The following is a 13,240-nucleotide window of genomic DNA, read 5'->3' on the forward strand; positions in this document are numbered from 1 at the left end:
GACAGGCAGGCCCGTCTGCGGATTTAATGGCAGGGAACTGAGCGGGGGCATCCCACCTGCCGTTTCTGCTTTTCCAGTGGCGAGGGCACCACCTGAGGGTGGGGTGAGATGGGGCGGCCGTGGAGTGCTGAGTTAGGGTGGCCGCGGGAGCTGGGGGGGTCAGAGGGCCACTCGGGAGGCCTGACACAGGCACGCTGCTGGGCAGCACAGAGGTCCCTTCCAGTGGGGAGCCAGGAATGTCAAGTGGTGCTGAGACTGGGCCGCGCCTGCCCCCTTCCCCTGCGCTCCGAGGACCTTGCCCCCCTGCTGCCCACAGCTGCAGCCCTCCTTCTCCTTCCTCCAGCGGGGCTCAGTCCGGGGGGCAGAGGCTGGCTCGGGCGGGGACGGTCACAGTGCTGGGTGGCAGAGGAATGAGACTGGGCCCAGGGGCAGGTGGCGTGGCCCGAGCTCGGGCAGGAATGTGAGGCTGAGGGCTGTGGTCCCGAGTCCTCCAGAGGCGGGTCCTCCCGAGGTGGGTCAGGCGGGGGGGGGGGGGGGGAGGGGCAGCAGGGGAGCACGGAGAGGTGGGGCGGGGGTGGGCCCGGCACAGGGTCAGAGCTTGTGCGGGTTCACCCACTTGTAGGTGCCCTCGTACTGGAAGCCCACTCTCTTCATCAGCTCGTCCGCCTCCACAGGGCCGCGGCTGGGAGGGGGACAGATGGGGGGAGAGGTGAGGAAACCCTGAGCCCCAGGGTCCCCCTCCCCCATCACCCCCATCACCTCCCCGGCCGCCCCCCACACCTGCCGTAGACGTAGGGGATGGGCTGGGCCTTCTCGCGTTCGATCTGGTGCAGCAGAGGAGTGAAGATCCGCCAGGCCTCCCGCAGCTCGTCACTGAGGGGACAGGGGGCAGAGATGGGGTGGGTGGCGGCCCAGAGGGAAGGAGGTGGGGAAGGAGGGAGGGAGGGGCCGCCCCTCACCTGCGCACGAAGTGCATCTGGCTCCCACAGAAGACGTCCAGGATGAGGCGCTCGTAGGCGTCGGGGAGCTTCACGTTCTGCCGGCGGACAGGCGGGAGGGAGTCACCGAGGCGCGCGCCCCTTGGAGCCCTGGCCGCCACCCCCTCCCCGCAGGCGGGCACCCACCTTGTATCTGTTGCCGTAGGTCAGGTCCAGCTCCGACTCCTCGGGGTTGAAGAACATGCCAGGCTTCTTGGTCATCATCTTGGTGTACACGGCCTCATTGGGCTGCACACGGATCACCAGCTCATTGCGCTTGCACTGCTGTCGGAAGATGTCCCCGGCCACGTCGCGGAACTGCAGGCGCACCTCGGCCTTGCGCTCGTTCAGGGCTTTGCCGCAGCGCAGGATGAAGGGCACCCCTGGGGGGACAAGGCCAGCCTTGGGGGGCCGTTCGGGTGGATGAGGGGGCCAGGTCCCACCACCGCGGGCCCGGCGGCATCACCTACCGTCCCACCTCTCGTTCTCCACGTAGAGGACGACGGCCGCAAAGGTGGCCGTGGTGGACCCACGGGGCACCGTGGGGTCATCCAGGTACCCTTTGGTGGCCTCTCCCTCTCCGTTGGGGTTCCCCACGTACTGGCCCAGGACCACGTTGCTCGCCTGCACCTCTGAGATACATTTCAACACCTTGACCTGGAAAAGAGCCAGGGAGAGGGGCCCCTTGGGTAACAAGGACAGCGGGTGCCAGGAACCATGTGACTCCGAGGGCTGGCCTTCCTGGACGGGTGAGTGGCCTGGATAGTCAGGAGGAGGCTCTGCCACGCAAGGGCCCTCTGGGGCTACCTCAGCCCACCCTCACTGTTTCTGAAGGAGAAGCTGAGGCCTAGAAGGTCAGTTCTGGGACAGGACACCTCGGGCTCAGGACTGGTTGCTGCGGAAAGGGGCGGGGCCTGGGAGGGCAAAACTCCACCCACCTTCTCATCGCGGACATCATCCGAGTGGGTGGAGGCGGGCTTCTCCATGGCCACCAGACACAGCATCTGCAGGAGGTGGTTCTGCATCACATCCCTGGCGGGAGGAAGGAGCAGACAGTGAGCTAAGGCCCCTCCTTGTTGGCCAGGTTCTGGGGGCTCAGGGCCTTAAACTGGGCTTGTTTCCTGGTCCCCAGTGTCTGCCAGGTCCCCTTAAGGCAAGGAAGAAGGCCATGACCACTCCTGACTGCTCAGACACTCCTGCTGCCAAAACAGGAAGAGGCGACCCTGCAGGGTGGCGGGATGGCCCCCCGCCCATCTCCCAGGAAGGGGAACCAGGCTCTCACCGGATGATCCCAAATTCATCGAAGTAGCCCCCACGACCCTCAGTGCCAAAGGGCTCTTTGAAGGTGAGAATGATGCAGGCGATGTTGTCCCGGTTCCAGATGGGGCCGAAGATCCTGTTGGCAAACCTGCAGGAGGGGCAGGGTGAAGGCTGGTGGGCGTCCAAGGGGGCAGCAGCAGGGCCCCCCAGCGCCCAGCCCTGGCCCCAGTCGCACCTCAGCACCATAAGGTTCTGGACCATCTCCTTGCCCAGGTAGTGGTCGATGCGGTAGATCTGGTCCTCGCGGAACAGGGATGCGATGTGGTTGGACAGCCGGTCGGAGCTCTGCAGGTCCCTCCCGAAGGGCTTCTCCACGATGATGCGATTCCAGCCTCTGCGGGAGGCCGGAGCTGCGTCACTCCCGCACCCTCGCTGGGGAACAGGGCTGAGACCCTCCTCCCCCTCCACAGCCCCTTCCCCAGGGAGTGAGGGCAGAGCCTCCCTGCGGCCGCTCTGCGGTGAGATGAGCCAGCGGAGCTCTGCTGGGCTGGCCCTCCCGCGGCCTCAGCGCGGAGAGCACCTCCCCTCCTTCCCAGCCCTCAGCGCCACGCTCAAAGCCTCTTCAGAAGCCTTCTGGGCTGACTGGCCGGCTCTGCTCCCTCCTGGTCCCCGAGGGTCAGGAGTGGCCCCGAGCTAGTGAGAAAACGGGGAGGGGATGCCAAAAGCAGAGCCACCTCCGTGGCTTTTAATGTGGGGAAAGACCCCTTATTCCTCAGAAGAGTTAATGTAGAACAAAGTGAAACCGACATGGCCGTGGCTTTGGGAAAACAGAGCGCTGAGCTGCTGCGGCACAGGCAGCAGGGTTCCCGTGGACCAACGCCGCCCTCTGGTGGTGGTCGAGGGGACCCTGGGAAACGCCGAAAGCTAGAGTAAGCGACCGGCAGCCAGAGTTTCGTGGAGCAACGCTGCCACCTTGTGGTGCTAGCCGGGACTGCTGCCAGGGACAACGGGATTTCATATGGGGCATTTGGAAGGTAAACACGGGTGGTAGCATTTTCAGTAAAGGCTGTTAGAGAACTACTCTTACTCCTATTCCCTTCTTTGGAGAGCTAATTCATGGCAAGAACAAACACGGGACATCTATCTTTTTCAGACTCCCTAGATCGGTCGGCCCAGGAGGCAGGAAGGGAGGGTGAAAGAGCAGCCTTACGTCTGGCTCATGCAGGTTTCGTGGATGTTCTTGGTGACAGCCTCATAGACAGTGGGGGGCAAGGCCAGGTAGAAGAGGCGGTTGGCCTGTGGCCCCTGGTGGAGAGCGTTCATGTGGCTGTTGAGGCGCTCATAGGAGGCCGCATCGTCGTACTGGCCGGCCACGTAGGAATTGCGGGCAAAGAACTCCTCCAGTTTGGGCTTCTCCTCCGGGGCAGCCTAGAAAATATGGACACAAGGATGTCGGCCTGGCCCCTCCCTCCCTCCCTGATCCCATAGGCAGGGTGGGCTTCCTGAGCAGTCAGCCATCCTAGCCCTGCACTGGGTTCACTCCCATCTCGTCGGCTTTGCACACCCATGGGGGCGGAGGCCGCATAACCTAAGATGGAAGCCAGAGTTCAGGAAACTTTGACCTGGAGAAAGATCTCTCTCCAAAGTCATTCCACCAAAGTATGGTATGTTGAGAAAAGTCAGGCTTGCAGCATTTCCACGGTGGAGGGGCCGCAGGGTACAGTGGGGAGGAACTGGTGAGCCCAAGTCAGACGGGGCTGGGAAACAGGGGTCTCAGGCTGGCATCAAGGAAGCGGTGGGAGCAGGTGGGGAGGAGTGCCAGGCTGAGGATCCCTAGGGACGGAGTGGCCCCGGCACGGGGGGACAGGCTGGGCCTGGGGGCAGGGGGGAAGGGCATCTGTGATGGGAGGGGGGCATGGAGACCCCAGAAGCCACTCACTTTGAAGAAGGGCTCGCTCTGCTCGCGGATGTCAGCCACTGTGAGGCGGGAGCGGGCATAGCCCACGATGTAGGTGTCTTCGGGCAAAAGGCCATCCCGGAACAGCCACCTGAGGGCAGAGCACGGCTGTGGCGAGGGCAAGGGCAAGAGGGCCGCAGGGGGCAGTGAGCAGTGGGGGAACAAGCTTACCAGATGGTGGGGTAGATCTTCTTCTTGGCCAGGTCACCCTGTGGCAGAGAAAACAGGCATGGTTAGGAGCTGAGGACATGCCCTAGATCATCTCCCCCCCAGGACACCCGGGTACCCTTGTCCTGCCCCTGTGTATAGCCTGAGCAGCTTGAACCAGAGCCCAGCCTAGCCCTTGACCCTGACCCGATAGTGCTCGCACACTGCCGGGGGCACTTCGAGGCAAACAGACCTCGTGCTGGCCAGGAGGCAACCACCAACCTGCTGGTTCCACGATCCACAGACCCCAGTCTCTGGTCGAGCAGGCAGAACCAAAGCCAACACAAGATGCCCGCTTCTAAACAGCTCACGGGCTAAAGAAAACCCTAAATTCCCTGGAACTGAATGGCAATGGAAGTAGCACACATCAAAACTGAGCCGTGACCTTAAATGCTTAGGTTAGCAAAAAAGAACAGCTGGAAGCTGATGAGCTCCGAATTCAATTGAAGAAGTTAGAAAAAGGACAGCAGAATTTTAAAGCCAAACAAATTACAAGGCAGGGAACAATGAAAAATAAAAATGAATAAAATGGAAAGCAAACCAAAAGAAAAGATCAACAAAGCCAAAAGTTGGTGTTTGAAAAAGACTAATCAAAACAGACAGCCCTCTGGCAAGACTGGTTTTTTAAATTAATTAATTAATTATTGGCTGTGTTGGGTCTTCGTCGCTGCGCACGGGTTTCCTCTAGTTGCAGCGAGCGGGGGCTACTCTTGGTTGCTGTGTGCGGGCTTCTCATTATGGTGGCTTCTCTTGTTGCAGAGCACAGGCTTCAGCAGTTGTGGCTCGCGGGCTCAGTAGTTGTGGCGCACGGGCTTAGTTGCTCCATGGCATGTGGGACCTTCCTGGACCAGGGCTCAAACCCGTGTCCCCTGCATTGGCAGGCGGATTCTTAACCACTGCACCACCAGGGAAGTTCCAAGACTGCTTTTTAAACAGGCACCAAGAATTAGGAGTGCAGTGGGACAAAACTACCGACGGGAAAGACAGAAGAGGGGTTTATGAACAACCTTACTCCATGGCTGGCAACTTACGTGAAACGGACACATTTCTAGAAAAATCCAATATACCAAAACGGAGCAAGGGACCTGAGCAGGCAATGGTTATTAAGGAGACAGGATTGCAGCCACAGCCTTCCCACCAAGACAAGCCTGGCCCTGATCCTGGCACAGAAAGCTCTGCCAGCGGGTCTCTCAGGAAGAGAGAACGCCGGTCTGAGGCAAACCCTGCCTGGGAAGCACCTGCTGAGCCACGTGATGGGGCCCCAGAACCCTGTGGCTGGAACCTCTGAGAAATGCACACAGGAGGCCCCAAGCCCATCTTGTCCATGTACACAGATGCAGATGCAAAATTTCTGCAGAAGATACCAGCAAACCCAATTCTGGAACGTCAAAAATGGAATATGTCAGAACCAAGTTGGGGTCATCCTGCAAACGAAAGGTTGGTTTGATGCTGAAAAGCAAAAAAAAAAAAAAAAAATCACTGAAATTCACCACATTAACAGATTAAAGGAAAAAAAGCTGTAAGAAATCTGTCTACTCCTTTTGATTTTTCAATCTAGCAACCTTGCTAAACGCAGAGGGTGGGGCCCGGGTAACCTGAGGTGGCTGCTCCTCGCGCTCGTCTGTTGACTTGTGTCCGCGTGAGACTTTCCAAAGGGAGAGCAAGGGTATGAACACACAGCAACTGTGGGCAACAATATGGCCATCCCACGGGGGCGACAGAAGACTCACTAAAAAGTCACCAAGTCCCTTCTCTCCACTCCAGTTCAGTCGCCATAGCCATGGCAACATGTGTTAATTTGGTGACCTGACAAAGGAATTCTCCACTCGGTGGAAGAGGCTTCGAGTGAGGGCATGGCCTGGGGGGCAGAGGAAGCCTGCGGGGCACAGCAGGCCACCCTTTCATGCGCCCGCCCTGTAATCAGGGAGGGCCACTGGGCGGAGGCGCTGGACTCACCCTGGGCAGGAAAACCACCTCCAGGGATAAGGACCCAAATCTTCACGGCAAAATGTCCTTAGGAGCCACGTAACCACTGGACGGGTTCACGTCTATGAACCACTGCAGAACAGAAGCCACGTGACCAGAAGCGAAGCAATTCCAACCTGATTAAAATCCCTGCCCCCTAGACAGGCAGTTAGGAAGGCACTTGGGGGGCTCCTGGGTGGCGGTGGAGGTCGGGGCGGGCCACTTATGAGACTCAAACGTTCGCGTTCCTCCTGTCCTTCGCTTTGGCCTCCAACTCCCAGGCTAAGCCGAGCTCTGCATGCAGACAAGCCCAGCTGTGTTCCACCCCAGGTCACCACCTCCAGGCTCCACCGGGACCCCGACGGCCCGAAGTGGGCGGTTCCCAAGCCAGGGTTCCCCCTGCTGCCGCCCCTGCCCATGTCTTGCCAACTGCTCAGAACTGATCCCCCACGTGCCTGCCACATTCCACAGGAGCCACGGACACAGCAGCGCCTCAAGGTCCGGCTCCGACCCCCAGCCGCGGCCTCGAGCTGCTCCCGAGCCCAGTAGCCCCCAACTGCGGGCCCCTCCTGCCAGGGCCCATTGGCGCCTGCTTCCTGCTTCCCTATCACTGGGACCGGGCCGGTGGGAGACTCCACTCCGGTCCCCGGGGCTCAGTGGGCCCCGCCTGCTCCCGGGCTTGTCGGGGACTGGCCGGGAGAAACGACCAGCACCACGGCCCACAGCCACCTTCCGCCTTCCTGGCCAAGTGGAATGTTTGCTTCCGATCAAATTCCAGCAGGCTGCCCGCTGGGCCCAGCGTCCTGCCTGCTGACTCACGGCGCCCCACACCCCACTGCTCTCGCCGGTCCCTTTGGGATTAACTAGCGATAGAACCTGCTCGCCTTGTTCAGCTCAGCCCTGCGACCAGTGGCCTGTCGGGCTCCGAGTCACCCAACGGAAAGACGAGGTAGGACCCAGGACAGTGCGGGGCAGGGGCCCGGGGAGGCCCACCCTCCCCACCAGCCTGGGCTGGACTCCTCTGCCAGAACCACTGTGGGAAGAGAGCACGCTGCGCATGGTGGGGGCGATGATGGGGCTCCCGAGGACCACAGCGGGGAGGGACGTGCCTGGGGACACATGGTGACGTAGTAGGAGAAGCAGTACCTGATTCAGGTTTCCAGCTGTCAGCAAACGGCCGTGGGCCGCCACCTGCCTGTCACCGCCCAGGTCTGACCTCAGTCTCCAGTTTTATAAACCCTTGGTCTCGTTCTCGGAGGCTTTTAGGGTGGAGGGGCGCAGCAGAGAATGCAGAGGCTGGCTGCCAGCTGGAGGCCAGGCAGGGGTGGGCTATCCCTGTCCCCCTAGGGCCACCCGGGTCAAGGATTGCCCAGGTCCCAGGGTGGAGCGCAGCTCTGCTGGGGCCCAGCTGGATCTCAGCCACTGGGGTGAGACCCTGGGGCTGCTGAGGCAGGCTGGGCCGCAAAACCAACAAAAGGGCCTCCCTCCTACTCCCTGGGGCTCATGAATCATCAGGCCTTTGGGGGAGTGCCAGAGTCATCATGACACAGCAAGAATCTTATCGCCCTAAGAGGGGAGGCAGCCCAGAAACACCCCGAGGAGAGGGAGGGCTGAGGCTGCCAGGTCATGCCATGCACGGGCCCATCACTGGGATGGGACCTGAGCACCCATCGAGCGCACGGCCCTCGTGGTCCAGGTGGGGAAACCGAGGCCCAGAGAGGCGAGGGACGTGCTGAGGACCGTGCAGTGAGCCAATCCTGCCCGAGGGGGCTCCCAGTCCTGTTCTCCTTCTCTTGCCCTGAATGCTCTCTCTGCCCACTGGGGGGGAAAGTGGCTCCAGCCCGGGAGAGGACACACACGCTGCGCCAGGCCCCAGGTTCCTCTGCCAGTGCTGGTCTATAAGGAGAAACTGAGCCCCTTCATTCCAGAGCACTCTGAACTGGGACAGTAAGTACCTCCACTCCCTTCCCGGCCGAGGGCGGGGGTCCTGAGAAGGGGGACAGTGGTCTCAGAGCAGGGAGAAGAGAGTGGCTGAAAGTCCATCGGTAAGGCCACGAGCCAGCTTCAGGACGCCCCCAGGAAGGAAGCTGGGCACGTGGGCGACGGCTGGGTAAGCGGGCCAGGGAGGAGAGGCGGCAGAGGACAGCCCTGCAGCCCAGCCTGCCCCAGGGGCTCTGCGTCCGCTCGTCCTTCTGAGAGGAAGGCTCTGTTCCGTGGCCCTCCTCGTGAGCCCTGGGAACACGAAGGCCTGGCAGTGTCTGCTGTCACATGCACTCACCTTCGGTCCCGGCCCCCAGCACAGTTCCCACGAGGAGGAGGAGGAGGGACAGGGAGGGGGCAAGCCTCCCAGCTGGGCTAGGTGGGAGCTGTTCTAGGTGCTGCCCATGCAGGGACACCCCCCGCCCCCGCACCAGGAACAGGAGGAGGGAGAAATACACAAGGGCTCTTTCTCAAGGACCCTCCTCCTCCCCCACTCTGCCCTGCTGGAGCGGCACTCCCCACTTCTGCTCTAGAAGCCTCTGGTTATTGCTCCCAGAGCAGAGGAGAGCAAAGGGGAACCCTACTGTTGGCAAAGAAACAAAGTTGCCTAAGCCCAAGCCCGCCCCACAGGAAGGCAGTGAAGTCACAGAGTCAGCTCCGCAGAGCCCAGGGCCCTCTGCACTTGTTTCCAAAGACCTCAGGTGCTAAGTGCAGACAATGAGGTCCAGAGAAGGAAAGACACCTGCCCCAGGCCACAGAGCAAACCTGGGTGCTCTCAATGAAGTACCTAAGTGTAGAGGGCCTGGGGCCATATGCCATTTACTGAGGCCTGGGACCCTCTGTTGGAGCATCCTGTGACAGGCCGGTATGGCGACGGGGGGAAGGAGGAAAAATAGTCCTGAGTTACTTTCTCCTCCAACCTATTTCTTGGACACAGTCCCAGGTGTGAAGGTTTCTGGCTCCTCTAAGGGGATGAGGCTGGGGCCAGGGTGGGGGCTAGGCCTGCTCCGTGTGCTCGTCCTGGGCATCCCCCAGTCTTGGGTGACAGGGTGTCAGGGGACAGTGTTTGGGGTGACCTTCCTTCCCTCCCACTGGCAGAGCCCTGCATTCTGGCTCGCTTTCCCAAGTTCTGAACAGAATCACAAAACTGGCAGGAAGCAGGCTGTGCAAAGCACGGTGGCGTGTTACGACACATGAACGAAGAACCAAGTTCCTCCAGAGCTGAGGGGATAGGGGTGTGGAAGTCACAGAGAGACAACGTCTGCCCCATCAAGAGCTGACTAGTTTGGGTAGAACTCTTGCTTGAGGTTTATGTAGTAAGTTACCAGCAAAGATGCTCATATCATGGGTAGCAGATTCTTGGTCAAGTCCATGGTGAAAAGTGAAAAGAGACCACTTTCACTTTGAGATGAAACCCTGACAGCTCCCCAGCCCCTGCTCACGTCTTACCACCGGGGAGACCTTGTTTCCACATGGCACGCGGGGAGAGTGCTTCAGTCAGGGGTCATGGCTCTCCGAGGACCCACCCTCCCTCTCCTGTTCCCCCACCCCCATCACGTATGGTCAGCGTGCTTTACTTCTGCCTTTGCTTCTACTCTTTGGCCTTTCTGATCAGAGCAAAGTGGCAGTTCCACTGGCTAGACAATGGGGCTGGTCTCAGTTCCTCAGCAGGCCTTGGAAGCTGGGGCAAAGAGATGGCGTTTCAAGAAAGGTCGAGTGTTTTTCCTCAGGGAACTTGACGGTAGAGAGATAAGGCAGAGATTCGGCCTCGAATCCTACCTCTGGATCTAACTGTGTGACATCTGTCAAGTTAGAAACAGGTTTGGAAAACATACTCCCAGAATGAATCGCTTCCCCTGTTTGCATCTCAGTTTTCCCTGTGGAGGAGGAAGTCCAACCAGACAGTCTCTAAGGACCTCCCAGCTCCAGGACATAGGTCTACAGTCAATGGCTGCACACGGACTTCAGAAATGCCTCGCGGTGTGTGTATACTGGGTGGTGGCAGGAGGAGTGGCACATGAGCAAGAGCAACAGCGAGAGCCCAACCGAGCAGAGCCCGGGGGACCCAACAACAATCAGTTGGGAAAGCCCAGGTACCTAAAGGGAAGGGACCCGAAGCAACGTCATGCTCTAAGTCTGCTGCTTCTACGATGCAGGGCCTGGGGGAGACTCACCGATGCACCCATGATGATAAAGATATGCGTATCAGCCTGATGGAAAGCATCGCCCTGGTACAGCTCTTCCCGCAGGATCCCGCACACCTGGGTCCGGCTCAGAGCCACCTGCCCTGCCATGATGCTCTCTGGTGGAAGAAAAACTCGTTAACAAGGCAGGGGAACAGAAGAGCATTGAGAAGCTGGCCCCTTTCTGGAGGGGTCCTTTGGGCTCTCACCCAGCTGGTGCCTGATTATTGAAACCACTCACTGTGAATGGCTGGGGAGCAGGATGTTTGGGAGGTTAGAAACTGCTGGCCCTGGGCTCTGGCCATACTCTCTGGGCAACCTTCTTTCATGGTGTATGTTACAAAATTACCCAAAGCATTAGTGAATTCCTACTAGGGCCTCCGCTCTGGGGGACTGAGTAAAACCTTGCTGGAGCATCGTACGACCTGCTTAAGACTATCTCACCCGGGATTCAGGCGGAAACTCCACAATGAGCTGGAGCATGCTAGATTGTGCAGCTGATGGAGTGTAGCTCCAGCCCTCCTCCTGCCACGCTGCGAGACACCGGCAAGTCCCATGTCCAGTGTGGCGGGGGAGCGGGGATGCAGGGGACTGTGAGATCGGCTAAGACCCTCTCGATTTTGCCCTGTTCCCAAGTATGGGAAATCAAAGTGCCTCGCAGCGCCGCGACCGCCCACTCAGTTACCTGTGCTTCGACGCTGCCGCCCGTCGCGCTCACAGCCCCGGAGTTCCCGGCAGTTTCCGGGGGCTGCTCCCCGCCGGCCCATTTAACCGGCGGGGGCGGGCACCTGGTCTGAGCTGACCAGCCTCAGGCGAGACGCGCGGGTGGGGCCTCTGCAGGCCCCTCCCTCGAGGGGCGGGAAGGGCCGAGGGCGCGGGCAGGTGCGCGCGCATCCCAGGCCGACCCCCCCAACCCCCCCCCCACCGCCCACCAGCAGACCCCGTGCGAGGGCCGAGCCCTGGCCCGCCCTGCCCTTTGAGCACCTGCGCTGGCCGCCGGGCCGCGAGCCGCCTCCTTTACCCGCCGCCGCTGCACCGTGTCCCCGATGCTTCGAGAGTCCGCGTGCTGCTCTCCACTGCTCGCCCGCGTGCCAATCCCCGGCCCGACCCCGCCCCTATAGTCCGGCTTTCTCGCGGGCCCTGGGAGGTTCCGCGCCCTCGCTAAGGACTCCACTTCCGCCGGCCGCGTGGTCACGCCCCTCGACCTTATTTGTGGGCGGGGCCTTCAGCAGCCCCGTCCCCTCGCCGGACCGGTCGCCGACTCAGGTCAAACCGGCCCTATTAGATGATAGCCTCGTCGTGGCTCCTCCCCTAACGGGGGCGGGGCGGCCAAGCGCCTTGTGGCTGGATGCCACCGACGGAGAGACAAGGGGGAATGCGGGTCGCGACGCATATTACTGGGGAGCGTCCTGAGGGCCAGCCGAGGCTGGCGGGCTCGGGTTTCGGTCTGAGGCAGCCTCCCTCACACCTCTCGCCGGCCGGCCGGGGTCGGGGCCTGAGTGTTTTACTTCCGGATCCCACAGCTACGACACCGGAAGCCGGAAGTGGGAATTTGGCAGCGGGAGAAAGGAAGGGCTACCGCGGAACCCGGACTTTCTCGGAGCATCGGGGTCCGAGGAGCGCTCGGGGCCTGCCACTCCCGCCTTTCTCACGTCGGACCGACTCTGCTGACAGGTGTGGTCCTCTTCTCCGAAGACAGGGTACCATCGGTGGGTGTTCCGCCGCCTCCGAGACCCCCCCCCGCCCCGGACGACCAGGCTTCCCCCTCCTGTTGGGCCCCGGCCGGGTTCTGCCGCCAGCTTCTAGACCAGGGGCCGAGGCCGGCCGATTTAGGACTCAGGTTACTTTGGCGGCGAGCGGGGCTGTTTCTGCCTCTTCTTCCTCCACCACGGCGGAGTCTGACCACACCCCTAGTTTGTGAATGACTCTTCTAGTTCGGAGACATTTTCTGTTCATCAAACTTGACTGCATTTGAGGTTAAGTTCTTTAAAAAAGTCTCAAATATAACTTGGCAGCGAAGTATCTTAACTCATGTGCCTCATTTTGCTCCCTTTGCAAAAGGTGATTGTCTCCCGGACCTCATATCATTTCTGTGACTTGAGGATGAATGGGCCATCCTGGCATGTTCGAGGAACTCATTAAGGAGGCCACTATACCTGGAGTAGAGTGAGCGAGGGGAAAGTACTTAGAGTGGAAGCCATGGGGGACCAGATAGTGCACAGCCTTGTAGGCGGGTTGTAGGGACTTTGAGTTTTATGCGACGGGCAATGAGGAACCATGGTAGGGATCCGAGTAGAAGAGGATGTGATCAGAATCACCTTTTAGGCTGATTGTTCTGGCGCGGTGGGGCGAACAGACTGTAGGGGGCAAGGGTAGGAGCAGGGTGACCTGTTAGGAGGTGACTGTAGTAATCCAGGTGAGAGACGATGGTGCTCTGATCATTTTATTATGTAAAATTTCAAAGATGTTCGAAAGTAGAAAGAATAGTCTAGTAAATCCAATATACCCACTTCCCAGCTTCAACAGTTACCAACTCGTGGCTACTTTTGTTTAATTTATATCCCTCACAGTATTCTGTTATTTTCAAAAATAGCTTTATTGACATAAAATTCACATACCTTACAATTCACCCATTTAAAGTGTACAGTTCGCTGGTATATTCACAGACTTGCACAACCATCACCATTAATTCCAGAACATTTTCATCACTC

General features: G+C 59.8%; 2 protein-coding genes across 8 annotated transcripts in view; one reads left to right on the plus strand and one right to left on the minus strand.

Moving 5' to 3' along the window:
- On the minus strand, nucleotides 1–11,654 carry G6PD (glucose-6-phosphate dehydrogenase). 2 transcript variants are annotated; one of them, XM_057538915.1, is made up of 13 exons: nucleotides 11,514–11,654; nucleotides 10,521–10,648; nucleotides 4,366–4,403; nucleotides 4,177–4,285; nucleotides 3,448–3,665; nucleotides 2,473–2,631; nucleotides 2,260–2,385; nucleotides 1,916–2,009; nucleotides 1,448–1,634; nucleotides 1,125–1,360; nucleotides 960–1,036; nucleotides 781–873; nucleotides 1–682 (listed from the first exon to the last, which is right to left on the minus strand). In XM_057538915.1, exons 2-13 carry the CDS (start codon nucleotides 10,638–10,640, stop codon nucleotides 592–594), a joined length of 1,548 nt encoding a protein of 515 aa, XP_057394898.1. In that variant the 5' UTR covers nucleotides 10,641–10,648; nucleotides 11,514–11,654; the 3' UTR covers nucleotides 1–591. The 2 variants fall into 2 exon arrangements, with proteins under 2 accessions (XP_057394898.1, XP_057394897.1); XM_057538914.1 differs by lacking the exon at nucleotides 11,514–11,654 and adding an exon at nucleotides 11,215–11,371.
- Nucleotides 7,146–13,240, plus strand: part of IKBKG (inhibitor of nuclear factor kappa B kinase regulatory subunit gamma) — a 24,829-nt gene continuing 18,734 nt past the window's right edge. For 3 of the 6 annotated variants that reach the window (XM_057538921.1, XM_057538920.1, XM_057538916.1), the window contains exon 1: nucleotides 11,765–12,238. The gene's annotated coding sequence lies outside the window, so the exon portion shown is untranslated. Of the gene's footprint in view, nucleotides 7,316–7,948; nucleotides 8,314–11,764; nucleotides 12,239–13,240 lie in introns of those variants that run through there. The other 3 variants (XM_057538918.1, XM_057538919.1, XM_057538917.1) reach the window with 3 other exon arrangements.

The sequence above is a fragment of the Balaenoptera acutorostrata genome, chromosome X, assembly GCF_949987535.1.
Source record: "Balaenoptera acutorostrata chromosome X, mBalAcu1.1, whole genome shotgun sequence".
Taxonomy (NCBI): Eukaryota; Metazoa; Chordata; class Mammalia; order Artiodactyla; family Balaenopteridae; genus Balaenoptera; species Balaenoptera acutorostrata.

Excerpts from the sequence above, each read along its gene's own strand:
- G6PD (XM_057538914.1), bottom strand. The coding sequence starts at position 11,296 with ATGGGCCGGCGGGGAGCAGCCCCCGGAAACTGCCGGGAACTCCGGGGC. Across the intron at positions 4,286-4,365 it reads AAGATCTACCCCACCATCTG|GTGGCTGTTCCGGGATGGCC; the intron begins GTAAGCTTGTTC and ends CTCTGCCCTCAG. Across the intron at positions 2,632-3,447 it reads GAAACCTGCATGAGCCAGAC|AGGCTGGAATCGCATCATCG; the intron begins GTAAGGCTGCTC and ends GGCCTCCCGCAG.